The sequence below is a fragment of the Phacochoerus africanus genome, chromosome 1 (genome assembly GCF_016906955.1).
Source record: "Phacochoerus africanus isolate WHEZ1 chromosome 1, ROS_Pafr_v1, whole genome shotgun sequence".
In the NCBI taxonomy this organism is placed as follows: Eukaryota; Metazoa; Chordata; class Mammalia; order Artiodactyla; family Suidae; genus Phacochoerus; species Phacochoerus africanus.
Genome location: NC_062544.1, coordinates 102,708,702 through 102,735,821, shown reverse-complemented (window position 1 = coordinate 102,735,821; position 27,120 = coordinate 102,708,702). Strand labels below are relative to the sequence as shown.

Here is a 27,120-nt window from a genome sequence, read left to right as displayed (position 1 = left end):
GGATCTAAGAACTTACAAGCTTTAACCTAACCCTCTTCACAGCTCCTTGAGGTAGGTCAGGCACAAGAGGATGAAGTGACTGCTCGGAAGTGATGCCATAAACAGGTGGCAGGGTCAGGACTGGAACTCTAGCCATCGGAGCTAAGTCTGCTGTTAGCCCCTACACTGTGTGGCCGCCTCACTATGTGGCCTGTGAGTAACAGCATGGAAATCAAAACATGGTCTAAGCAAGCCACACCCCATCTCTGGTTCTCAGTAAGAGGCCAGGCTGGGTGATATCTGAAAGGCCCTGTCCAACTCCAAAATGCTTTCATTGTACCTCATGTGACCACGGGGAACAGGCAGCTCACATCACTGCATTCTTCCACATTAAGAGAAAATAATAGTTGCCTGAAGAGCCCAAGTAGGCTTAGTTTAGACCACAACACAGGGAGGTGGAGATCCCAAAGCAGGGGCACAGGCAACAGCTATGGCTGCATCCCCACCTGCCAGTCCCATCTTCTAGAAAAATTTGAGCGTCTGCCACACCTTGCCTCTTATGGGACCACAAACTACAGGGTTGTTCTGTTTGGTCTCCCATAGTTCTCAGGGGCTGCTCTTATCCCCCAACACTCCCCACCTCCCCCCATCTGGGCCCCACCCCATACTCCTCCCTGTGTAGTGAACAAGTTGGGACACAGAAGCATGTGTGCCTGTAGGGAAGAAGTTGGGGTAATGGCATCATCACTTTGCTACTTTCTTTGCTGGTTCCTACTAGCCACCACGAAGTTCAGGGAAGAACCAAAAAACAGAGTGATTCTGGAGGCCTAAGCCCATCCCACAGGCACCGTTGCATGAAGAATTTGGGCTCCTGGGGTGACTGTGTCAGTCAGCTATTACTGCGTAACAACCATGAAATCTCCCTGGCAAACAATGACAAGCATTTATGCTTCACATGCACATCTACAGATCAGCTTGGGTTTGGCTGATCTATCTGGGCCTTGGCTGCAGGTTTGTTCCACTCTTCTCTCTTCTTGGACCTGGGGGCTACAAGGGACAGACACATTCATGGTGAGGTCCGAAGTGCCCAGCATGGTGGGTGGGACCACAAGAGGGCTCTTGAAGCCCAGGCTCAGAGTTCACACTCTACCGTGAATGAGGGGCACAAGGAAAAGGTGTGAACTCAATATGCCCCCTGGACCCATGCAGTGCTCCTAGGCTCAAATGGGCTTTGGCCAAGGTCAGGCCAAAGCTGCCAGCAAAGCGGACAGGCAGGTGCCTTTGAGAACACCGACACCCAAAATGCTCACTTTCCCATTCCCCTTGTGATTCTACCTGGGGAAGAGTTCAAATGGTCATCGTCTTGGTTAATTCTGGCTCCTACTTAATCCTCATTTAAACCAGAAACTCCAAAACCCCCACTGACCACCAGGGGATGAAAGTGTTTGCTGATGTCAGACGGACGCCAAACTCAAAACCTACCTTCAGCAATTTACTTAAATGCCAAGCCTCAGATTCCTCATCTGGAACTGGAGAAAGGCAACAGAGAAGTCCACCTATGGGGCCCCCAGGACCCCTCAGTCCTTGTCACTTCTGTGACGTGGTCCAACTGCCACCTGCCAGCACATGCACATCTACCTGGGGGAGTTTCCCATTAGACATGTAGTAGGACAGGATGCCCAGTGGATAGACTTGCCCCCTCCCCTTGACACAGGGTCCTTCTGAGCTGTGTGTCCTATGAGAGCCCAGAGCTGCCCTGAGACTGTTTTCTGGAATAACTTCCAAAACAAATGACCTGCATTCAAACCCAAGTGCAGAAGGATACCTAGTTTGCAGGGCTTTGTGAAGATTAAAGGAGAGGCTTTGTGAAGATTAAAGGAGAGAATATATAAAGTCCTCAGACCAAGCCCAATCTACTTCTGACCCCACAACTGCCTAATAACAGACCCCTCAAAAGTGTGAGCCCTGGCGGCTACAGGCACACATGGACATGTGACCCCAGCCCCCCTCCTGCCGGATGTCCTTTTGCTTTCTGGTGCTCACAGTGCTCTACAGAGGGACAGCCAGGGATGGCCACGGGGCCCTATTTCACAAGACACCTTCTGGGAAAACCAGAGTCCTGGTCCTATTGCATAACCAGTTGGGATCGAGCCCCACTGCCTCCATCACCCCATTTGAGTCTCTCCCTCTTCCCCAGCCTGACAAGCTACCCAGCCGCTGTTCCAGGGCCTTTTCCCTTTTCCTCCTGAGAAAAAAAAAAAGGGCGGGGGGCAACAAACCAGGACCCAGTCCCGGCCCCTTACCTGTGTCTTTACATAACCTGTCCCTCCCCCTCTTGACTGATGACTTTATCATCTGTTTTTCAGATGGACTTTTCCTTCTGACTGGGGCCACACAGAGATAAACAGGGCCAGAGTTCAAGCTGCCCCACGCGGTCCTGCCAGAGCTGATTGGATGCTGACAGGGGAGAAAAGAAAGGCTCCCCGCCATGGAAGGAGGGGGTCCATGCCTCACACAGGGACCCAGCCACTTCTATGGGGTCATTACCCCCAAACACCCCGATTAGGCCACCCAGGTCCCCTGACATACCCTGAAGAAGAGTCCCCCACAAGGCAGAGAAATGTATGGGTCCCCGATGGCATCTCTCAGAGCCCTCTCCGGTGGCCACAAAATTCAAAATGTGGGCAAACTTAGGGAGGCCCAGGGAAAGGTGGCCACGGGCTAGTGGAGACTTCTGTCCAAATAGGCGAATTAAAACATCAAGAGCCAAGCACTCAGCTCACCTGGAATTAGGCTAAGAAAACCCTGAGAAAACAGGCTATAAAACTGAGGGAAATGACACTGAGTCCTTGAAGTTCAAATTCAGCCGAGTTAAGTAATGATGGGCTCCATGGGTCCCCAGACCAGGTATTTGAAGGGTCTAGGCAGGGAGCCTGAGAAAACATTTTCCTTCCCAAACCCCAAGTGCCCCTTGGTAAGTAACTCTTAAAACCACAATGAAGGTGCCCCCAACTCCTGAGCATCTGATGGAGTATGAAGACAGGATGAGAAGGAAAGCCAGGCTTGGGATGTGACAAAATGACTGAAGAGGTGTGCTCAGGGGATGTCTCAGGAGCCTTACAACATCTAGGAGCTGCTCAGGACTGTGGAGACAGTCTGAGTCAATCTGAATGTTCAGGGCCCAAAGAGGTCCAGAGAGGGAAAGCAAGTTTCCCAAGGCTGCACGGCATCTGGCAGTGTCAGGAAACCAAGAAGCTGGTGAATTTCAGTCTGAGAGTTCATAAAGCTTAGGGAACACGATAGGCTCCGTGGTGCAGAAGGGCCAGGCTGGACAGGTCCTGGAAACACTGTCCCTTCCCATTTTCCTCATGTCTTGGGCCTCAGACACCAAAAGACCCTCTGGAGACACATTGCAGCCCTCCTGTTAGAATGGGGGAAGCAGGGGGGATGTTGGGAAGGTGGTGAGAAGCCAAGAAGGGTGGGTTAGGGCCTGGCATGGTGGGGGCGGGGAGGGAGGGTCAATCAGCACTCACCTTCATAGCAAGGGATCAGCGTCCTGCCTTTGGCCTGGAGGTTGGACGGGATGATGTAACAGAAGCCGTGGGGCAGGATGTGGTCTGTCTCATAGTAGATGTTCTTCCAGCGGTGGGCACAGGCCTACAGGACACAGAAGATCAGAGCAGCAGTCAAGCCAGGGAGGTCGCAAAGCAAAGCCCGGCAGTGCCAGGTAGTTCTGTGGGAGGAGAGGGGCACAGAGGGGCCTCCTTCCCTCCCCCACAAGCTACACCTCAACCATACGCTGTGCCCAAACATCAGTAGCCTGTGAGCCGGGGAGGCAGCCAGGGAGGCACAGACAATCCACGCACATATAAACAAAAGAGGATCGTGGCAAGTGCCTTGAAAGAAAGACACTGGGTTATGGACTGACAAGCTAGGAGTGGGAGGACGGTTTTCACCTGGAGACCAGGGACATCCTAAAGGATGAGAAAGAGCCAAACACACCAGGCACAGAGGGAAGTGTTCCAGCGGGAATAGCAGGTGCAAAGGAAAAGAACGTTTGGAGGTTCCAGAGAAAGATAGGAGGCCAGTGGGGCTGGTCTGGAGGGAGCTGAGGTCAGAGAGGGGCCAGGGGGCTTGGAGACCTTGGGGATGGCTGACTTTAGTGGACAGGCAAGGAGAAGCCGATGTAGAGTGCTACATAGGCCAGAGTGGCGTGGTCTGATCCACAGTTGGGAAAGCTAGCTGGGCTGCCCGGTGCAGACTGTAGGTAGGCAAGGGTGGTGTGTGTGTGTGAACATCCAGGTGAAAGATGCTTCTGCCTGGACCAGGACGGGGCGGGGGTGGGGGGTGGGGTTAGGGATGGGAGAAGGGTGTGGACTCAGGATGTGCACTTGAGGCAGAGTTGATGGGCCCAGCGACCCACCAGATGTGGGGAAGGCAGGAAAGGATGGAAAAGGAAACCAAGAGAAGTATAAGACAAGAACCAGATCTGAGCTGCGTCTGTCAACTATACCACAGCTCATAGCAATGCTGAGCGAGGCCAGGGATCAAACCTGTGTCCTCATGGATACTAGTCAGATTCGTTTCCACTGAGCCACGACAGGAACTCCCAGGATTGATTATTTTAAAATGCAATATTTTAAACTAAAAATAGAACTACCATATGACTTAGCAATTCCATTCCTGGGTATATATCCTAAAAAAAAAAAAAAAAACCAAAAACACGAATTCAAAAAGATACATGTACCCCAATATTCATAGCATTGCTATTCACACAATAACCAAGATATGGAAGCAACCTAAATGTCCCAAAAGACAAATGGGTAAAGAAGATGTGGTAGATATACACAATGGCATACTGCTCAGTCATTAAAAAAAAGAATGAAATGTTGCCATTTGCAGCAACATGGATGGACTGGGAGGGGCATTATGCTAAGTGAAATATGTCTGACGGAGAAAGACAAATACTCTATGTTATCACCTATATACGGAATCTAAAAAAAAGAAAACAAACTAGTGAATATAACAAAAAAGCAGCAGACTCAGAGATACAGAGAACAAACTAGTGGTTATCAGTGGGGATAGGGAAGGGACAAGATAGGGTAGGGGATTAAGAGGCATAAACTACTTTGTATAAAGGCTATAAGGATATATTGTACAGCACAGGAAACCCAGCCAATGTTCTATAATAACTATAAATGGAGTATAACATTTAAAATTGTGAAACACTATATTGTACAGATAACTTATACAATATTATTCATCAACTCTACTTCACTTTTAAAAAGTAAAAAGAAAATAATAAAATGCAACATTTTAAGTACAGGCAAGTTTGTTTTTTGTCTTTTTAGGGCTGCACCTGCAGCATATGGAGGTTCCCAGGCTAGGGGTCTAATCCGAGCTGTAGCCGCCAGCCTTCGCCAGAGCCACAGCAACGGGGGATCCAGGCCACATCTGCGACCTACACCACATCTCACGGCAACGCCGGGTCCTTAACCCGCTGAGCGAGGCCAGCGATTGAACCTGCAACCTCATGGTTCCTAGTTGGATTCGTTAACCACTGAGCCACAACGGGAACTCAAGTAAAGGCAAGTTTTTATCTTCTTGGTCTGTTTGTGTGAAATACACTGTCTTTACGGGTTGAAACATTCAGCATGTATGTGGTTTGTATTTGACCTCTGCTGTGACCCTGGAAAGTGGGAAGTTGTCTTAGAACCCCCATTTTCTGTAGGGAACCCTGGGTATCAGCGAGTACTCTGCTTAGCTTGCAGACTGCAAACTGGTTAAGTGCTGCAAACAGGTTGGGAACCCACATTTCAGTGTCCTCCTGGTCTCCTAGGAAACCATTTCCATCTTAAAACTCCCAATTCCAGGTGTTCCCATTGTGGCTCAGTGGAAACGAATGCAACTAGTGACCATGAGCTTTGATCCCTGACCTCACTCAGTGGATTAAGGATCCGGCATTGCTGTGAGCTGTGGTGTAGGTCGCAGACACGGCTTGGATCTGGCGTTGCCATGACTGTGGCGTAGGCCGGTGGCTGTAGCTCCGATCTGACCCCTAGCCTGGGAACCTCCTTATGCCACGGGTGCCAGCCCTAAAAAGCAAAAAAAAAAAACCTCCCAATTCCCACCTGAGAAGCCATCAAAACCCACCCTTTGAGGCAGGGGGAGTAACTACTCTCCTTACAGTTTTCCCCACCAGTCTTAGGACCCCCGAGACAACCACTCTGGGTCCTAACAGTTACCAAGGCCACTGGGTAAGGGAGGGGGCTCTCCAGGGCCAGGGTATCGCCGAGGTCACTCTACCAAAAACATCACTGCCCACCAGCCTCTGGTCTCCTTCCCTGAAAGAAAACCACCCAAGGGCTCTTGACAAAGCCACCCTCTGTCCACAGGAAATAGAGGACTTTCAGAATAGCAGGAAACCTGAGCTTGCTTGCCCTACATGACCTACCACATTAAACTACGAAAAACAATCTCTTGTATTCCTTATACTGCACACCACCTTCACCCCTTCCCCCTTGGTACTGTTCTGTGCTTCTAGAGCATTTCTCAGTAGATGGAAATGATTTCAGGCAAGAAGATATATAAAGGTATTGCCAGGTGTATAATCACTCTGTCCCACTAAGGTTTTTTATTTTTATTCCTGACTCAATTTTGATAGCTTGTAAACCTGAATCACTCATCATCTAATTAGCTGGTAAATTAGTTCTATCTTAGTTTGTAAATTTGGCAAAGCAATCAGCTCCTTGGGCTTACCGTGTTTTATTGTATTTCTGGGTTACCAGAGCTGTAAAAGGCAGGCAAATGTTTATCTTACGAAGAGAGACTTTCTGTATTTGATGTCTAGCTGATTATCTTTTTTTCTTTTTTAAGTGCCATAAACTATTTAAGGAGTGACCTCAGAGAATTCCTAGAAGATCCAAAGACTGCATTTCACAGTAAGCGAAACTAAAATTAAGGCATTCTGTGGGGTCAGAGATCAGAGTGTGAAAGGCAGTTTGCATGTGAGAAAACAAGGAAAAGTGTCTCTGAACATAAATTATAGGAAGAAAAGATTTTGTTTAGCCACAATTATCCTTCTGTATACACACATGTCAATCTGACTCCTACATTAAGAAAAATTCCTAGGGACTGTCTCCAAAGCATTAATATCTCCATCAATCTCTCCAAATGAGTTCTGCTGAGAGGGAGAAAGAAGGGCAGAGCAGGCAAGACCAGGAGGAAAAAGAGCGCACCCTCTGGAAACAGCTTGCTCCAACTCAAATTCCAGAGAATTCTAACAAGAGGGGAAAGGGTCTAGGACCACCCTCAAATCTTAGCATCTGACATATTTCAAGTTATGAGGGTTGTTTTTCCTCCCAAAAGAATAAAAAGAAAAAGATGAGCAGTTTATTTCAAAGGCCTTTTTTTGTTGTATGGAAACACACGTCCTTTGGGGGCAGTGGGGAGGGAGGAGCAGGGTACTGGGCCTCTCCGATGGCTCAGCCACAAAGGCATGTTAAGTCTTCCACCAACCCAGCCTCTTACACATGCATTCGCCATGCACAGAGGGCCAGAGCTTTGCTCATGTCTCATGTTCTCATGTCTGAGAACAGGGGGTGCAGGAGATCAGGTCTGTAATGTCACCAATCCCCACCCCCCGACCCTCTCACCAAAGCAGCTTCCCCACCAAACCAAGAGAGGAGGGAGTGGCCTGGGAAGTCCAGGCAAAGTCATTCCCAGAATGTTCATCCACTGAAGATGCATCAAGATGTATTCAGTTGGAGTTCCCTCTGTGGCTCAGCAGATAACGAACCCAACTAGGACCCATGAGGACAAGATTTGATCCCTGGCCTCGTGTGGCTGAAAGGATCGGCATTGCCATGAGCTGTGGTGTAGGTCACAGACACAGCTTGGATCTGGCGTAGGCCGGCAGTTACAGCTCTGATTCAACCCCTAGCCTGGGAAGCTCCATATGCCATGGGTGCGACCCTAAAATACCAAAAACAAAAGATGTATATAGCTGATCTGCACACCTTCCTGCATGGATGCCACAGCTCAACATAAAGTTCACTAAAAAAAAATTTTTCAGGAAACAACACAACAGAAGTAAATGCAAAAATGTATCCTGTGACTTTGTAAAAACTGGACAGATGAGAAGTGGTGAATAGACAGCAACTGCCCTGATGCTTGGAAAGGAAACGGCTAAGAGATTGAGCCGGAGAAAACTGCTTCCTCCCAGACATCAGCTGGATGCTGACTTAATTTGTGTCTAGGCCTTGCAGACTTGGCTAAAGAGCAGAAATACCAGACTTGAACATTGTGAGCTGCCCTCCCGGGTCCCAGAGCCCACACTGGGTTTATCAGGTGGTTAGTACAAGAAGTGATTCTTTTCCCCCTTATTTCTTAAAGGGTCACTTGCCTCGGATCCCAACGCTGTATTCACGCCCAGTATCATGTGTTCCCTGGGGTGATGGAAGGAACCACAATGCATGTGGATCCCCAATGCGCAGGTACAAAGCCAAGGGTAGCCTGCCAGACCAGCCCAACGTTCTGGGTCTTGCCAGAATTGTCTGCTGGGTCCAAGCGCCAGAAAATGCCATTTGTCATCAAAACACTTGACTCCAGGTCACAGCTTTCCAACTCGATATCTGTTCTTTACTTTGAAATCAGCACCAGATGCCATTTTCAAAAAAAAGCCACCCACCTCTCCCTCTTCGAGCCCAACCCTGGAATCCAGTATTATGCTCCTTGGGGATACAAGTGTCATGGCCACATCCCTGAGTACCTCCCAACTTCTCAAAACATGTTGGAATGATACATATCTTCCTGTTCTTGACTTTCAAAATAAATACCTGCCTCCCAGAAAGCTTTGACAGGTAGAATTAAGACATTAAAAAAAAAAAAAAAAAAAAAAGACTGCATTGTGTTGCAGTGGAAACAAACCGGACTGGTAACCGTGATGACGTGGGTTCGATCCCTGGCCTCACTCAGTGGATTAAGGATCTGGCATTGCCATGAGCTGTGGTGTAGGTCACAGATGCAACTCGGATCCTGAGTTGCTGTGGCTGTGTTGTAGGCCCGAAGCCGTAGCTCTGATTTGACCCCTAGCCTGGAACATTCATATGCCACAGGTGTTGTCCTAAAAAGCAAAAAAAAAACAACAACAATGGATATGAGGCCTCCAAAATATGAAAATGGACTGGGTCACCCCTCCTGGTGCCCTGTTGTCACCTATCATTTCCTAGACACATTTTACAATCTTTTGCCTCATGCTTCTATCAACCACTTAGAATCAGTCACCAAGAAGAGATGGCAACTGATTTGGTTTCTAACTGTTTTAACCTTGACACTCAGCCCCTACATTATTCAAACTATGCCTTTAGATACCACTCCTTAGATCTTCTCCAAGTGCCAAGAGTGAAAAGGGTAGAAGATCTGGTCTCTATCCCTAAGTGGTTTCCATTAAAAATAAGTTATACACAGAAAGTTCCCTGGTGGCCTAACAGTTAAAGAATCGGGCACTGTCACTGCTGTGACACCAGTTCAACCTCTGGTCTAGGAGCTTCCAAAGGCTGTGAGTGTAGACAAAAATAAATAAATGAAAAAAAAATTTTAAATTATAAACATAAGGTAACAACATAATGCTGAGCTCCTAATGACACAAAAGATGACAGTACTAGAGGTGGTAGGGCTTGGAGGTAGCAGAATCTAAACCAGGGAGGACAGAGCAGACCTGGGACAAAACTTTCCTGGCAAGATGGCACATATGCAAAAGCCATGAGAACAACTCAATAAAATAAAATCTAATTTTAAAAATCAGCAAAGGATTTGAACAGACATTTCTCCAAAGATGACATACAAATGGCCAACAAGCATGTGAAAAGATGCTCAACTCGCTAATCATTAGGGCAAAGCAAATCAAAACCACAATGAGATGCCACTTCATACCCATTAGGATGACTACTATTAAAACAAAATTAAGTGATGGCAAGGATGTGAAGAAATTGGAATGCTCCCCTTGTGCGCTCTCGGTGGGAATGTAAAATGGGGCAGCCACTGTGGACGTCAGTATAAATATTCCTCAAAGTTTAGAGACAGAATTACCATAGGATTTAGCAATCCCACTTTTGGGTTTACATACAGAAGAACTGAAAAGAGGATCTCGAAGAGAGATTTGCTCACCCATGATCACAGCAGCATTATTCACAATAGTCAAGACAAGGAAGCAACTCCAATATCCATCAATGGATAAAGATAATGTGGTATATGTGTAAAGTGAAATATTATTCCTCCTTGAAAATTAAGGAAATTAAAACTTTCCTTGAAAAAGACACATGAACCCTTATGTTCATAGCAGCACTATTCACAATAGCTATAACGTGGAAACAACTAACTGACAGAGGAATGGATTAAGAAGAGGAGATATATATACAAAATGGAATACTACTCAGCCATAAAAAGAACAAAATAAGGCCATTTGCAGCAGCATGGATGGAAGTAGAGACTCTCATACTAAGTGAAATAAATCAGAAAGAGAAAGACAAATACCATGATATCACTTATATGTGGAATCTAATACATAACACAAATGAACCTTTCCACAGAAGAGAAATTTATGGACTTGGAGAACAGACTTGTGGTTGCCAAGGGGGAGTGGGATGGACTGGGAATTTGGGGTTAATAGATGCAAACTATTGCCTTTGGAATGGATAAGCAATGAGATCCTGCTGTATAGGACTGGGAACCATATCTAGTCACTTATGATGGAGCATGATGGAGGATAATGTGAGAAAAAGAATGAATATATATATGTATGTATGACTGGGTCACTTTGCTGTACAGTAGAAAACTGACAGAACACTGTAAACCATCTATAATGGAAAAAATAAAAATCATTAAAGTAGTAGTAAAATAAAATAAAGGAAATCCTGTCCTGTGCTTCAACATGGATGAAACTTGAGGACACTATGCCAAGTGGAATAAGCCAGTCACAAAAAGACAAATGCTTCATATAAATGGAATCATGTGGTATGTTAAGTAGCCAAACTCTTAAGAGAGTTGGGGGATGGGGAGGGCAGGAGACAGTGTTCAACGGGTTTAGAATTTGTCTTGAAAAACAAGGAAGTTCTTGAGGTCTGCTGTACAACACTGTACATACAGTTAACAAAACTACACTGTACACTTAACAATGGATACAATGGTAAATTTTATGTTGTTTTTTGACCACAATATTTTTAAAAAGCCATGAGGAAAGCAGATGCTGCTGGATGCCCCCAACCCCTGCCACAGAGCAGCTTATTGAATGGATGATGCAGTAACTGTGTAAAACATGAGAAAAATAGCTCCATGTGCAATGGATGAGGATGGGATGATCACAGCATTACAGCACCAATGGCCCAGCTCTGCCTTCTTGGCTTCCTTGGTTCAACTGTCCCCATGGTCATGTTCATGTCCCCAGAGACAGCCCCCTCCTGATACTGATTTGCAACACAAACCCTTTGGAAACAAGCTCTCAGCCACATGGAGGTCATCCTTCCATGGGGAGGGGAAGTGTTTTCATGGCAGCAACCTCTGGGTCCAGGTTCAAGGTTCAGGGTTCGGAAGCCCTGGGCATTGTCCTGCCACCAGCTTACAGCCTCCTCCATTCTCCATGTTGACCTCAGGCTACCCTGCTGTGCATAAGGATCAGCTTCTTCCCTTCCCACATTCACCTGGGATGGCAGACAAGCCTCCTGGGTCCTCATTATGCAGTCAAGGTCAGGCCACCACATCTGGGGGAATGGAGAGGTTGGAGAGGATCCAGGGCAGCAAGGGTGATGGTGATTAAAGGGCTGGAAACCAAGGCAAACAGTGGGCTGGGGGCCTCAACAGGACCTACAACAGTGTCTACTAGGGAGGCCCTGTGATGCTGGCAACAGCATCCAGATGCTTTGGGGCCTGACAGGGAGATGCTTCATGTGTGCTGAAGAGGCAGGCAGAATTCAGGAGAACAGCTCCTGCCATGGAGAAGTCTAACACAGACTGGGCTCCTCAGAGAGGGGACAGAAACACTCTGCCTGGAGCCTGAAGGACAACCTGTTTCCCCCGGGGTAAATATATGTGAAACCTTCAGCTTTATAGCAGCTGGCCCAAAGGAAGCCCTCTATACATGGCAGCTGGTATCTTTTTCCCTCCTTGATCTTCTCCTTTTTCAACAAAAACCTTTATACAGCTTCTAAGAGAAGGTCGATGAAGCCAGAACGCAGGGTTTCCCAGGGAGGGGGTGGGTGGTGGGGCACAAGAGACATTCAGGGGTGTCAGCAATGGGGATACACGAGGACATGTATGTGAAGAATCCAACCTGCTCTTCACTGAAAACTGTGAATGTTAAGAATGTTAGTGTTATACCTCCAGAGAAAAGTGCAAAAGACAAAAAGGGACAAAACAAGACCTCTGAGTCAGATTTTGCTGAGGCCAATAAAACACTCTACAATGATGGAAATGTTTGCTCTGAGTCGCCCAACGCGGCCCCCAGCAGACACCTATGATTATTCAGCACTTGAAAAGCAGCTAGTGTGACTGAACTGAATTTTTTTCTCTAATTCTGATAAATTTAAATAACTCATGCAGCTGGTAACTGCCTTATTGGGCAATCCTAGGATATCACAAGTCTCAAGAGCAAAGACTTCTTTTTAAATTTTTAAATTTCTTATATTTTTATTGAATTTATTACATTTATAGTTATACAATGATCATCACAATCCACTTTTATAGGATTTTCCATCCCACAACCCCAGCCCATCCCCCCACCCTCCCAAACTGTCTCCTTTGGAGACCATAAGTTTTCCAAAGTCTGTGAGTCAGTATTATCTGTTCTGCAAAGTTGTGTCCTTTTCTCAGATTCCACGTGTCAGTGATAGCATTTGATGTTGGTGTCTCATTGTATGTCTGTCTTCAATTATTAGCATGATAATTTGTAGGTCCATCCATGTTGCTAAAAACGTCGTTATTTGGTTCCTTTTAATGGCTGAGTAATATTCCATTGTGTATATGTACCACATCTTCCTGATGACTCCTCTTTCGATGGACATTTAGGTTGTTTCCATGTCTTGGCTATTGAAAAGAGTGCTGCAATGAACATCGAAGTACATGTCTCTCTTTGAGCCATGGTTTTCTCTGGATAGATGCCCAGGAATGGGATTGTTGGATCAAATGGTAGTTCTATTTTTAGTTTTCTGAGGAATCTCCATACTGTTTTCTACAATGGTTGCACCAATTCACAATCCCACCAACAGTGTAACAGGGTTCCTTTTTCTCCACACTCTCTCCAGCACTTATTGTTTGTAGACTTTTGGATAACGGCCATTCTGGCTGGTGTAAGGTGGTACCTCAGAGTGGTTTTGATTTGCATTTCTCTAATAATGGGTGATGTTGCACATCTTTTCATGTGTTTCTTGGCCATCTGTATGTCTTCTTTGGAGAACTGTCTGTTTAGATCTTCTGCCCACTTTTGGATGGGGTTGTTTGTTTTTTTGGTATGGAGCTGCAGAAGGTGTTTATAAATTTTGGAGATTAGTCCCTTGTCAGTTGATTCACTTGCAAAGATTTTCTCCCATTCCGTGGGTTGTCTTCTTGTGTTGTTTAGGGTTTGCTTTGCTGTGCAGAAACTTTGAAGTTTGATTAGGTCCCATTTGTTTATTTTTGTTTTTGTTGTCAATACTCTAAGAGGTGGATCTTAGAAGATGTTGCTGTCGTTTATGTCAGAGAGTGTTAGGCCTATGTTTTCCTCTAAGAGTTTGATAGCGTCTGGTCTTGTATCTAGGTCTTTAATCCATTTGGAGTTTCTTTTTGTGTATGGTGTTAGGGAGTGTTCTAATTTCATTCTTTTCCATGTGGCTGTCCAGTTTTCCCAGCACCACTTACTGAACAAGCTGTCCTTTCTCCATTGTATATTCTTGCCTCCTTTGTCATGGATTAATTGGCTATAGGTGTGTGGGTTTAATTCTGGGCTTTCTCTCCTGTCCACTGATCTATATTTCTGTCTTTGTGCCAGTACCATACGGTTTTGATGACTGTTGCTTTGTAGTAATAGTCTGAAGTCAGGGTGCCTGATTCCTCCAGCTCTATTTTTCTTTGTCAGGATATCTTTGGCTATTTTGGGTATTTTGTGCTTCCAAACAACTTTAAAATATTTGTTCTAGTTCTGTTAAAAACGTCCTTGGTAATTTGATAGGGATTGCATTGAATCTGTAGATTGCCTTGGGTGGTATAGTCATTTTGATAATACTGACTCTTCCAATCCACGAGCATGGTATGTCTTTCCATCTCTTTGTGTCATCTTTGATTTCTTTCATCAGTGGCTTATAGTTTTCAGAGTACAGGTCTTTTTTTTTTTTTTTTTTTTTGTCTCTTTAGGTAGGTTTACTCCTAGGTATTTTATTCTTTTGGATGTAATGGTAAACAGGATTGCTTCCCTAATTTCTCTTCCTGATCTTTCATTGTTAGTATATAGAAATGCAGTTGATTTCTGTGTATTAATTTTGTATCCTGCGACTTTGCCAAATTCATTTATGAGATCTAACAGTTTTCTGGTAGAGGCTTTAGGATTCTCTAGGTATAGTATCATGTCCCTTGTCCCTTAAAATATTCATTTTAAAGTCTATTTTGTCTGATATGAGTATTGCTACTCCAGCTTTCTTTTGATTCCCGTTTGCATGGAATATTTTCTTCCATCCTCTCACATACAATTTATATGTGTCCCTAGAAGTGAAATGGGTCTCTTGAAGACAGCATATATGTGGGTCTTGTTTTTGTATCCATTCAGCCAGTCTATGTCTTTTAGTTGGGGCATTTAGTCCATTAACATTTAAGGTAATTATTGATATATATGTTCTTATTGCGATTTTATTAATTGCTTTGGCTTTGTTTTTGCTGTTTTGGTTTTTGTTTTGTTTTGTTTTGTTTTTGTCTTTTTGTCTCTTGAGGGCCACACCCATGGCATATGGAGGTAACCAGCATAGGAGTCTGATCGGAGATAGAGCTGCCAGCCACAGACAAAACAACACCAGATCCAAGCCGTGTCTGTGACCTATGCCACAGCCCATGGCAACGCCGGATCCTTCATTCACTGAGCGAGGCCAGGGATCAAACCCAAAACCTCATGGTTCCTAGTTGGATTTCTTTCCACTGTGCCACAACGGGAACTCCCTGAGTTGATTTTTCTTATTTGTTTCTGTATCAATTGTACATTTTTGGTTTGCAGTTATTCTAAAGTTTTGATACAAGAGTCTATATACATACGAGATTGTTTTAAGTTGTTGGTCTCTTAATTGCAAGTGCATCTCCAGTGTCCTGCATTTTTACCCTCCTCTTCTCACCATTTCTGATTTTGGTGGCATAATTGTGCATGGATGACTTCATATCTTTACTGTATACATACCTTTACTGGTGAGCCTTGTCATTTGTGGAATTTTTGTTTCTGGTTGTGGCCTTTTCTTTTCTGCCTAGAGAAGTTCCCTTAGTATTTGTTGTAAAGCTGGTTTAGTGTTGCTGAATTCTCTTAGCTTTTGCTTATCTGTCAAGCTTTCGATTTCTCCTTCCAATCTGAATGAGAGCCTTGCTGGGTAAAGTAATCTTGGTTGGAGGTTTTTTCCTTTTATCATGTTAAATATATCATGCCACTCCCTTCTGGCCTGCAGAGTTTCTGCTGAAAAATCTGCCGATAACCTTATCGGGGTTCCCTTGTATGTTATTTGTTTCTTTTCCCTAGCTGCTTTCAAGATTTTCTCTTTGTCTTTAATTTTGGTCAGTTTGATTAATATGTGTCTTGATGTATTCCTCCTTGGGTTTATTTTATATGGATTTAAGTGAGTGGTTCCTTTCCCATGTTAGGGAAGTTTTTGGCTATTATCTCTTGGAATATTTTTTCTGTCCCTTTCTCTCTCTCTTCTCCTTCTGGCACCCCTATAATACGGATGTTGGTGCATTTAATGTTGTCCCAGAGTTCTCTGAGACTCTCATTTGTTTTCAATCTTTTTTCTCTTTTCTGTTCCACGTCTATAACTTCCACTAATCTGTCTTCCACCTCGCTTATTTGTTCTTCTGCCTCCTGTATTCTGCTGTTAGCTCCTTCTAATGAATTTTTTATTTCAGTTATTGTATTTTGCATCTCTTCTTGTTTAAGTTTTATATCTTCTATCTCTTTGCTCAGTGTTTCCTGTAAATTATCCATCTTGGCCTCCAGTTTATGTCTAATGTCTTGCATCATCTTCAGTATCAATAGTCTAAAGTCTTTTTCCCAGAGGCTGAGAATCTCCTGATCACTTAGCTGATTTTCTGGGGGTTTTCCTTTCTCTCTCATCTGAGTTATAGTTCTCTGTCTTTTCATTTTTATAGGTTTTTGGTGTGGTGACCTTTTTATAGAAAATAGAGTTGTAGCCTCTCTTACTTCTGGTGTCTGCCCCCCTTGTGGCTAAAGTCTGTATGGGAGCTTGCTGTAAGCTTCCTGTTGGGAGGGACTGATGCCTGCCCACTGGTAGGTGGAGCCAATTCCTATCCCTCTGGTGGCTGGGGCTTTGTCTCTGGGTGAGATTAGAGCTGGCTGTGTACCTAGGGGTTCTTTAGGCAGGCTGTTTACTGATGGGCAGGGCTATGATCTCACCTGGATTGTTGTTTGCCCTGGGGCTTCTCTAGAGAAAGGCACACTGCTGAATATTCCTAAGAGCTTTGCTTCCAATGTCCTTCCCCCACAAAAAGCCACATTCACCCCTGTTTTCCCAGGAGGTCCTCCAAGAAATGTAGTCAGGTTTGACCCAGATTCCTATGGAGACTTTGCTTTGCCCTGGGACCCAGAGCACATGAAAGTCTGTGTGTGCCTTTTAAGAATGGGGTCTCCATTTCCCCCAGTCCCGTGGAGCTCCTGCACACAAGCCCCACTGGTCTTCCACACCAGATGCTCTGGGGGCTCTTTCTCCCAGTGCCAGATCCCCACACATGGGGGTTTGATGTGGGGCTCAGAACTCTCACTCCTGTAGGTGAGTCTCTGTGATACAGTTACTTTCCAGTCTGTGGGGCTTCCCACCCAGGAGGTATGGGGTTGCTTATATCACATAATCGCCCCTCCTCTTGATGTGGCCCCCTCTTTGTCTTCTGGAGTAGGATATCTTCAGTCCATTTGGCTGAATATTGCTCAGCATTTGGTTGTAAATTTTGTTGTGTTTGTAGGAGAGAAGTTGAGCTCCAGTCCTTCTATTCTGCCATCTTAACCCCATCTCCGTTTTTTTTTTTTTTTTTTTTAATGGCCACAGTAATAGCATGTGGAAGTTCTGCCAGCCATAGCCACAACCATAACAGATCCAAGCCACATCTGCAACCTATACCACAGCTTACAGCAATAGTGGATCCTTAACCCATTGAGTGAGGCCAGGGACTGAACCTGCACCCTCATGGACACTATGTCAGGTTCTTAACCCACTGAGCTACAATGGGAACTCTAAGACTTCTTTTTCTTTGCTTCTATCTCCCTCAACTAATGGATCTGAATATATTAGATGCACTTGGGGAATGCATGACTATTTTAAAACAATGTGTACATATTCCCTAAAGTAGAATGCTGTGTAGGAACGCATAGGAATGATGTAATGACACACAAAACATAGATTATCCTCACAAGTATTATGCTGAGTGGGGAAAAAAAGTCTTACACAAAAGAGCACACACTTTATGATTCCATTTATATGAATTCCTAGAAAAAGCAGAAGTAACCCCTGGTAATACAAATCCTAACAGTGACTGCCTTGACATGGAAGAAGCTGGCTAGAAAGGAACACAAAAGAACTTTCTGGGATGACAGACGTATCCTCTCTCCTGATGGGTTGATGGTCACATAAGTCATCAATATCAAAAATCCAAACTGTCATCTTAAGGTCTGTGCCTTTTATGTAAATTACCTCAATTTAAAAAGACACCCACAAGAAAACATTTATGTAATGAATGAGATTTACAAAGCACTTTTCACAAACATTTTGTCATTTTTCAATAACCACATCTCAGCATTCTTGGACAGACATTATTAACATTGGACAGATGAAGACAAGAGAAAGATGAATCATTTGTCCAAGCAGTAGTCCACAAGAGACCACCTCAAAGTCATGCCCTGGCGGCCATGCCATCTAGCTTTCCTAAGGGGTCAAGGTCATTCATTTCCTGGGTGCCACACACCCCCTCCCCCTGGCACTCCCAGGAGGCCTTACCAGCACTTGGCCATCAGCCTTGGGCTGCCGGGCCAGGCTCACCCCCATCCATTCATCATCTCGGTCTTCCCGGCAGGTCTTTCCACAGGACATGCCCCGATTCTTCCCTGAAGGAAAAAGAAAACCCAGACTTGGATTGAAGAATGCTATTCTGCTGTCTGCTTTTCCAAGGGCAGCTTAAAACCGAAGTATTTATTGCCAGCCCATAAATAAGGAACTTTAAGAAAATATAAGTTGATTCCATCACCACGTATACCGTTTAATTCAGCCAATTTTTTTTCCTAACAAGACTTTCTCTGTAAAGGAGCTGTGCATTGATGTAATGTTATGAAGTAAGCTACTTAAATTGTTAAGTACCAGTAACAAATAGCTTGCAATCCAGTCATTCTGAGTAGCACTAGAGAACACCATGGATATCTCTCCTTTCCTGCTAAAACATATCATGAAAATTCTTTATCTAAAAAAATAGTAGAAGATCTTGTTGGGAAATGGTTTTGGAGAAAGTGAGGACTTAAAAGTGATGATTATGATAAAATAGCTCCTACTTATTGAGTACCTGCTATGTGCCAAGCACAATTCTGTGTAATCACCTCTACTGTCTCATTGATCTTCTCAAGGTAACCCTTGTGAGGTAGCTACCTTCCTTCTCATTTTATAGGTGAGGAAACTAAGGCCAAAGAGACTAAGGGATATTCCCTGTTAAGTAACTGGCAGAGCTGGGCTCTGAACCCAGAGATCTACTCAATTCCAAAGATGATGTATTTTCCACCAGACCACAATGGGCTTTTAAAAACATCCCTCAATCATATCTTTCCCCACTTAAAACATAAAACCTAACATTGCTTTTAATGGCCTCCTCCGACCCTTGTATATAGAAGAGAATCCCAACACCTTACCCCAGCCTGTGGGGCCCGGTGTGGTCCAGCTCGCCAACCTCCTCTGCTTCCACACTTCTCCCCTGCTCATCACTCAAGCCACACTGTCCTCACTCTGAATTTTAAAATGGCACAAAATTTCCTCCAAATGGAGATTCTTCCACCTGTACCTGCCCAGCTAACTGCTGCCCATCTTTCCAATTACGTGTGAAGGTCACTTCCCTACCTAGGACCTTCCAATCTAGATTAGATCAAACACTCACCTCCCCTCTGATCTTCTCACACTTATTAATCTGTTAACATCTCCTTTGCCTACTAATGATAAGGTCCTGGATAGTAGGGTCTTTGGTATATCCTGTGCTGAGGAAGTAACAGGTACTCAATATGTCATAAATGGATGGGTAGATGGACAAATGGATGGTAGGAAGGGAGGGATGGAAGGATGAAATGTGAATGAGTGATCAGGGTACAAAAGGTAATGTGTGAGGGTGTGTTACCCATTTCCATACTGGCAGTGAACATCCACCCACCTCGAGCCATATCCAGTTCAGTGCATCTTCGGTCAGGGTTGGTGTGGACTCGGCACTTAAACACAGCCCCAGGGGACTTCACTGAAGTGCTGTACTTGGAATCTGCCTTTGGTGCACCCACAAGGACCCTGCACATCAAGAAGAAAGGGAATTCAGTCACAATGTACTACCAGGAAAGGGGAAGCCAATGGTTAAATAGTCACCCAGCCATGGATGTGTCGCCTGAATGCTGACTAGGAAAACATACCCCAGGATTTCACAGTGCTGGAGGCCAGAAGGGAGGGCCTCCTATAGTCAACCTGTTAGGCTTCTAATGTGCCTGGAGAAAATCTGAGTCTGGCTGGCAACACATAAAATCAAAAAAAGGTTCCTATCCAGAATGTATAAAGAACTCCCACAAATAAAAGATGAAAATATAGACAAACCAACAGAATAATAGACCAAATACTTAAACAGATACTTGATGGAGGACAATAATCAAATGGCCAATAAATGAACAATCAATGTCATATACCACATTAACAAAAGAAAAGTCAGCCACCACATGATCATCTCAATAGATGCAGAAAAAGCATTTGACAAAGTCCAACATCCTTTCATTTTCAAAACTCTTACATAAGTGGGTATAGAGTGAACGTACCTTAACATAATAAAAGCCATTTATGACAAACCCACAGCAAATATAATACTCAATGGAGAAAAGCTGAAAGCCTTCCCATTAAAATCTGGAACAAGACAAGGATGCCCACTCCCACCACTGTTATTCAACATAGCACTGGAAGTCCCAGCCACAGCAATCAGACAAACAAAAGAAATAAAAGGTATCCAAATTGCAAGATAAGAGGTAAAATTGTCACTGTATGCAGATGACATGATACTATAGAAAACTCAAAGGCCTTGACCCAAAAACTGCTCGAACTGATCAACAAATTCAGCAAAGTAGCAGGATATAAGATTAACATACAGCAATCAGTCGCATTTCTGTATACTAACAATGAAACATTAGAAAAGGAATACAAAAATACAATACTTTTAAATTGCACCCCCAAAAAATCAAATACCTGGGAATAAATTTGACCAAGGGGGTGAAAGACTTATATGCTGAGAACTATGAAACATTCATCAAGGAAATTAAAGAGGATTCAAAGAAATGGAAAGATATTCCATGCTCCTGGGTTGGAAAAATTAATACTATAAAAATGGCCAAACTACCCAAAGCAATCTACAGATTCCATGCAATCCCTACCAAATTACCCATGACATTTTTCACAGAACTAAAACAAACAATCCAAAAATTTATATGGAACCACACAAGACTGAGAATTCCCAAAGCAATGCTGAGGGACAAAAACCAAGCAGGAAGCATAACTCTCCCAGACTTTAGGCACTATTACAAAGCCACAGTAATCAAGACAGTGTGGTACTGGTACCAAAACAGACATACAGAACAATGGAACAGAAAAGAGAACCCAGAAATAAACCCACACCCCTACGGTCAATTAATCTTCAACAAAGGAGGCAAGAATATAAAATGGGAAAAAGACAGTCTTTTCAGTAAGTGGTGCTGGGAAAACTGGACAAGCTGCTTGTAAACCAATGAAAACTGGAACACACCCTCACACCATGCACAAGAATAAAACTCAAAAATGGCTTAAAGACTTAAATATAAAACAAGACACCAAACTCCTAGAAGAAAACACAGGCAAAACATTCTCTGACATCAACCTTACAAATGTTTTCTCAGGTTAGTCTCCCAAAACAACAGAAATAAAAGCAAAAATAAACCAATGGGACCCCATCAAACTGACAAAGCTTTTGCACAGCAAAGGAAACCATAAAAAAAAAAGACAACTTACAGAATGGGAGAAAACAGTTTCAAATGATGCAAGTGACAAGGGCTTAATCTCTAAAATATACAAATGACTTATACAACTCAACAGCAAAAAGCCAACAACTCAGTGGAAAAACTGGCAAAAGACCTGAATAGACTTTTCTCCAAAGAAGATAGATGGTCAACAAGCACATGAAAAAATGTTCAACATCACTGATTATCAGAGGAATGCAAATCACAACTACTATGAGATACCACTCATCATTCAGAATGGCCATCATTAATAAGCCCACAAATAACAAATGCTGGAGTGGGTGTGGAGAAAAGGGAACCCTCCTACACTGTCGGTGGGAATGTAAATTGATACAACCATCATGGAAAACAGTATGGAGGTACCTTATAAAACTATACATAGAACTACCATATGACCCAGCAATCTCACTCTTGCGCATATATTCAGACAAAACTTTCCTGGAAAAAGACGCATGCACCCGCATGTTCATTGCAGCTCTATTCACAATAGCCAAGATGTGGAAACAACCCAAATGACCACTGACAGATGACTGGATTAAGATGTGGTATATACACACAATGGAATACTAGTCAGCCATAAGAAAGAACAAACTAATGCCATTTGCAGCAATATGGATGGAACTAGAGACTCTCACACTGAGTGAAGAAAGTCAGAAAGAGACAAATACCATATGGTATCACTTATAGCTGGAATCTAATATATGGCACAAATGAACCTTTCCACAGAAGAGAAAATCATGGACATGGAGAACAGACTTGTGGTTGCCAAGGGGGAGGGGGAAGGAGTGGGATGGATAGGGGATTTGGGGCTAATAGATGCAAACTATTGACTTTGGAATGGATAAGTAATGGGATCCTGCTGAATAGCACTGGGAACTATGTCTGGTCACTTGTGATGGAGATTATAATGTGAGAAAAAAAGAATGTATGTATGTATGCATGAATTGGTCACTTTGCTGTGCAGTAGAAAATTGACAGAACAGTGTAACCAGCTATAATGGAAAAAATAAAAATCATCATAAAAAATAAAAACAAGAAAACTTGAAAAAAAAATTGAAAAGATCCTCAACCCTGTGCATTATCAGAGAAATCCAAATGACATCCTATTTCATACCAACAAGAAGGCTAAAACCAGAAAGACTGAAAACGCCAAGTGTTGACAAGGATATGGAGCACCTGGGCCCCTCACCCCCACTCAGGGTGGGAGAGTATAAACCATCACGACTGCTTTGCAAAACTACTCGACAGTTCCTAAGAAAGCTCAACAAGTGCCGACCCAGCAATCTCCTACCTAGGCACACAACCAGCAGACATGTACACATATGTCTACAGGAGACACACATGCAATGTTCACAGCTGGGTAGGTAATGGCCCCAAACTAGAAGGAACCCAAAGATGCATCAATTTCAGAAGTCTTAAGTAAACTGTGGTGTAGAAAGAGAATTCTCCACAGCAATGAAAATCAATGAACATTCACCTGCAACCTTGAGGCTGAGTCTCACAAAGCAAGAGCCATCAGGGACACTCACTGGCTGAAAGTGAAGCAGGTAAAATTTAACTGGGTTAGAGGTCAGCACCACGGTTACCTCTGGGGCAGAGGAAGGAGTCTGTAACCAGTGAGAAGGACTTCTGGAGGGAGGTGCTTAAAATGTTCTATTTTCCAACCTGAGTAGTGTTTACACAAATTTGTGAAAATTTCATTCCCTTTACATATATATATGACTTTTCTGGAAGTGTAAAATTTTTTTAAAGCTTTAATGAATAAATTTTACTTATTTTTAATTAATGATTTTTTTCCATTATAGTTGGTTTACAATGTTCGATCAATTTTCTACTGTACAGCAAAGTGACCCAGTCTCTCTCTCTCTCTCACACACACACACACATATATATATATACATTCTTTTTCTCACATTATCCTCCATCATGTTCCATAATGAATACATTTTAGAAAAGAAATTTTAAAATGTCACTTCTCTTGTGTGCTCCTCCCCACCATTTAGGGGTAAGAGGAAAGAGGTAGCAGCCATGTGGAAATTAAAAACTGCCTGCTGTATCCCAACGCAAATGGGAGACAGAATAGTTTGTCTACCAGCAGGGTAAGAACTTGGCTCTGCACCGTCACCTTGAACGGAAAAGCTGCCCCTGGGATGAGCCGTCCCCAGCAGGGCCCTGATCTGCTGGCAGAAAGGAGCAAACATGTCAAAAAGACAGAGAGACACATTTGGTACAGAACATGCGGGCGTGGCACAAGTTCCCCTCCAGATGTTACAAAAACATTTCTGCCCTACAGTTGGATGCACTGTTCTGGAAAGTAGGCAATAGCAAAAGAATACTAACCCCCCCAGTCAAGTGCGCTTGGTAATGAGCTACAAGGACTGGCATAGTGAAACATTAAATAAAATCCACACTGTGGGAGTACCCTTCATTGCTCAGCAGTTAACGAACCCAACGAGGATCCACAAGGATGCGGGTTCGATCCCTGGCCCTGCTCAGAGGGTTAAGGATCCTGCATTGTTGTGGCTGTGGTATAGGCTGGAAGCTATAGCTCTGATTCAACCCCTAGCTTGGAAACTTCCATATGTCATGTATGGGTGCAGCCCTAAGGAGCAAAAAAAGTAAAAATAAAAAATAAATCCACACTGATGTTTAAAGGGCAGACAATGCCAAGCCACTATTCAAGGGAACCTGAGCTTCCCTGTATCTCCAGCATCCTGGACAGGAGATGTTATTCACATCCCCACGGTACGGGACATGTTATAAAAGAAAACATCTCCCACTTGCCTCGGAATGGAAAGCATTGTGTGTCACACATCTCTAGAAAAGGTGTCTAGCAAAGGTTAGAAGGACCCTAAACACCTGGGGCTGAAGAAAGCTGATGCAGGCTTCCCTCACTTTGTCCTGAAAGCACCTGAGATCTCAAATATTCACCCTGACCCTGGCCTTAGAATGATGCTGCTCCCCACCAACACTCTGGCTGAGCAAAAGGGTGGAGGTCTCCAGATCAGAGAGCAGAGGTCCAAAACTCTCAGACTGGCCTTCAGCAAAGGCTGGCAGAACCCCCAGGGGACACCCCCTGCTCTGGCTCAGAGACATGGTGTCAGGTTCACAAGAAGGCAGGTGGATCCCATCTTCATTCCCACGGCCCCAGAGCCTACCCTCCAATCCCCAGAAGAGGAAGGGGCTCCTGGCTGGAGCTTTTCATTCTAGGTCAGTCTTAGAGTCAGTATTGGATTCTGTGAGGAGTCAAATCACACCATGCTACTAGGCTCTGACAGGAGCAGGCCCCCAAAAGGGAGGACACCCCCCAAGTTGCTCACTGCCCCTCAGTAACACCTAGGGATCTGGCCCCCCCAGGTGTGCCCCAGGCAGCTCCAGCCTCCCCACAATGGACCACGGCTGCAGACACCTCAAGGAGAAGCAAGCACTTTCCCAAGCAGCCCACACTGCCTCCATCACCCACACGAGGGCAGTTTGGCAGCCCGTGGCTGCTCTCACGCAAATGCAGGATGACACACCAAATGAAACTCCAGTAAGAAGAAAGCCACATAAAAGGATTGATTTCCCCCCCTCGCTTCTGGGGCTGAGCCCAGGGTGGCTCTCCCCAGCGCCACTTGTTTGCACAGGTGAGAAGAATTAGCAGTCTGACATCCCTCCAGGGCTGAAACCCCCACCGCCTTCCACAAGGCAGGCTGGAGGAGCTGGGGAACATAAAATGCCTCCTCCGCCTGTGGGACGGGGCTGGGTCCAGCAATTCCCACCAACTCCAAATTTATATCAGCACCACGAATAAATGCCACTTGTAATTCATACCATTAAAAAAAAAATCACAAGCACCAGACAAGGGGGAGAATTCACATATAAAGAAAGGGAAGTGGCTGCAAGACACAATGGCCTGCCTCTCTAGCATGTCCCCCAAATTGGCACTGGAAACCTTTGCCTTTCACAGAGTGCCACTGCTCCAGACTTCTCGGTACAGACACACAGGCAGTCAAGCAGGCAGGACCCTGGAGAGCTTAAATGCCAGTGATACGTCTCCCAGCCGAGAGCTGAGACAGAGAAAGACAGGAATTTATTTTAAAATCACACATGGAGAAAGAGGAGATCCCTGGTGGCTCAGCAGGTTAGGGTTCTGGCCCCTAACCTGTGGCGCAGGTTTGATCCTCACCCCAGGAACTTCCAAATGCCTAGAGTGTAGCCAAAAAAAATTTTTTTTAAAGATTTGAAGTGGAGAAGGGACCTGCTGAATTATGTTGTCCTTCCAAGTCTGAGGGATTCAAGGTTTCTAATAACAATGGCTGATCAAGCACAGAGAACAACTGTCCGGTTCAAACTCTTCATCCGCTGCTCAGAGGAGAAGGGTTTCCCCCCCAACCCCGTGTAATTGGAAATGAAGCAAGAGAAAAGGGGGTGCATGCACACACATGTGCATGACACTCACAGGGTGGCATGTTGGAGGACGAGCTTGCATCTCTGTTTACAGAACATCGTGGCTTCCTCCGCAGCCTGGCGCTGCTCTTTACCTAGGCTGCTGGCCAGCAAGACTGTTCCAGAGGCCAGCTGATGAGCTCGCCTCTTCTGAAGTTAATTCAGCTGGCTCTTCACCAGGTTGATCCCCAGAGACAGGGAAATGGCCCAGAGTCCAGGGCATGCCGTGGAAAAGATACCGCCTGCTCTTTCTCTTGTTCTGAGTTATAGAGACACGTCCCAGCCACTTCAAACATCCCCCAACATTTTTCCTGGCACTCTTGACAAGACAACGAGATGTTTCTTTCCTCTGCACCGTTACCATCAAAAGGAACTGAGCAGCCCCAATGATAAATCACCAGGCTGATGCTGACCTTTGCTGGCTACTACTTCACGTGTGGTCCATCAGAGCAGCAGCATGGAAAACACGTGGGAGCTTGATGGGACCGCAGAATCTCAGGCCTGTTAAATCAGAACGTGCATTTTAACAAGCTCTCCAGGAGACTTATAATCTAAGAAGTGTTGTAGAACCACCTACACCAATTACAAATGACCACGTTCATCTGCAGCCAGCACAGAGAGATGGCCCTGAGAAGGGAGGCTCTCCTCCTGTCCCATCCCCAGTTAATGATGTGCAAACTTTTAGGACATTTTAGGGTCTCCTCCTTAACTCAGAACTCTGGTTACTAGTTACAAGGACAACCAGCCCAGAGGGAGCACTTGGGGCACACAGGTGCTGGGCTAGGCTCCCTCTGTGCAGAACTGTGTTTAATCATCAGGGCAAGCCTAGGTGGCACCAATATTATCCCCACTTTACAGATGGAGAAGTAGGTGGTCAGAGCCCCCAAAAGCATGGTAAAGACACCAAGCGCAGCCCGCAACCAGATAGTCAGGTGCAGAGCCCACTCTCCTGTCAGCCAGAAAGGTGGAAGCATCCTCTCTGTTGCCAACAGCTCACACGTAACTTTGGAAAAGGCAAGTGAGTCTCTGCAGGTGGCCCGAGATTAAAACCTAGAAGTTTTATCCCCAAAAGACAGACAAGAGGGTTGGAACTTAAAGGCAGTCCTTCTCTTCCCCATCAGGATGAATTTCGATTGCCTTCTTGCTTTCCTAAAATGTTCCCATTGCAGCATGGAGCTGCCTGCCCAGGGGTTAGTCTCTCTTACTGAGCAGTTCAGACACCTATTTGG

General features: G+C 44.7%; 1 protein-coding gene across 1 annotated transcript in view; it reads right to left on the bottom strand.

Moving 5' to 3' along the window:
- Positions 1–27,120, bottom strand: part of ITGA9 (integrin subunit alpha 9) — a 355,238-nt gene that overhangs the window by 315,576 nt on the left and 12,542 nt on the right. The window contains exons 2-4 of the mRNA XM_047770180.1: positions 19,600–19,727; positions 18,195–18,301; positions 3,513–3,636 (exon numbers count right to left, since the gene is read on the bottom strand). Of these exons, the coding sequence (XP_047626136.1) occupies positions 3,513–3,636; positions 18,195–18,301; positions 19,600–19,727 (359 nt within the window). The remainder of the gene's footprint in view (positions 1–3,512; positions 3,637–18,194; positions 18,302–19,599; positions 19,728–27,120) is intronic.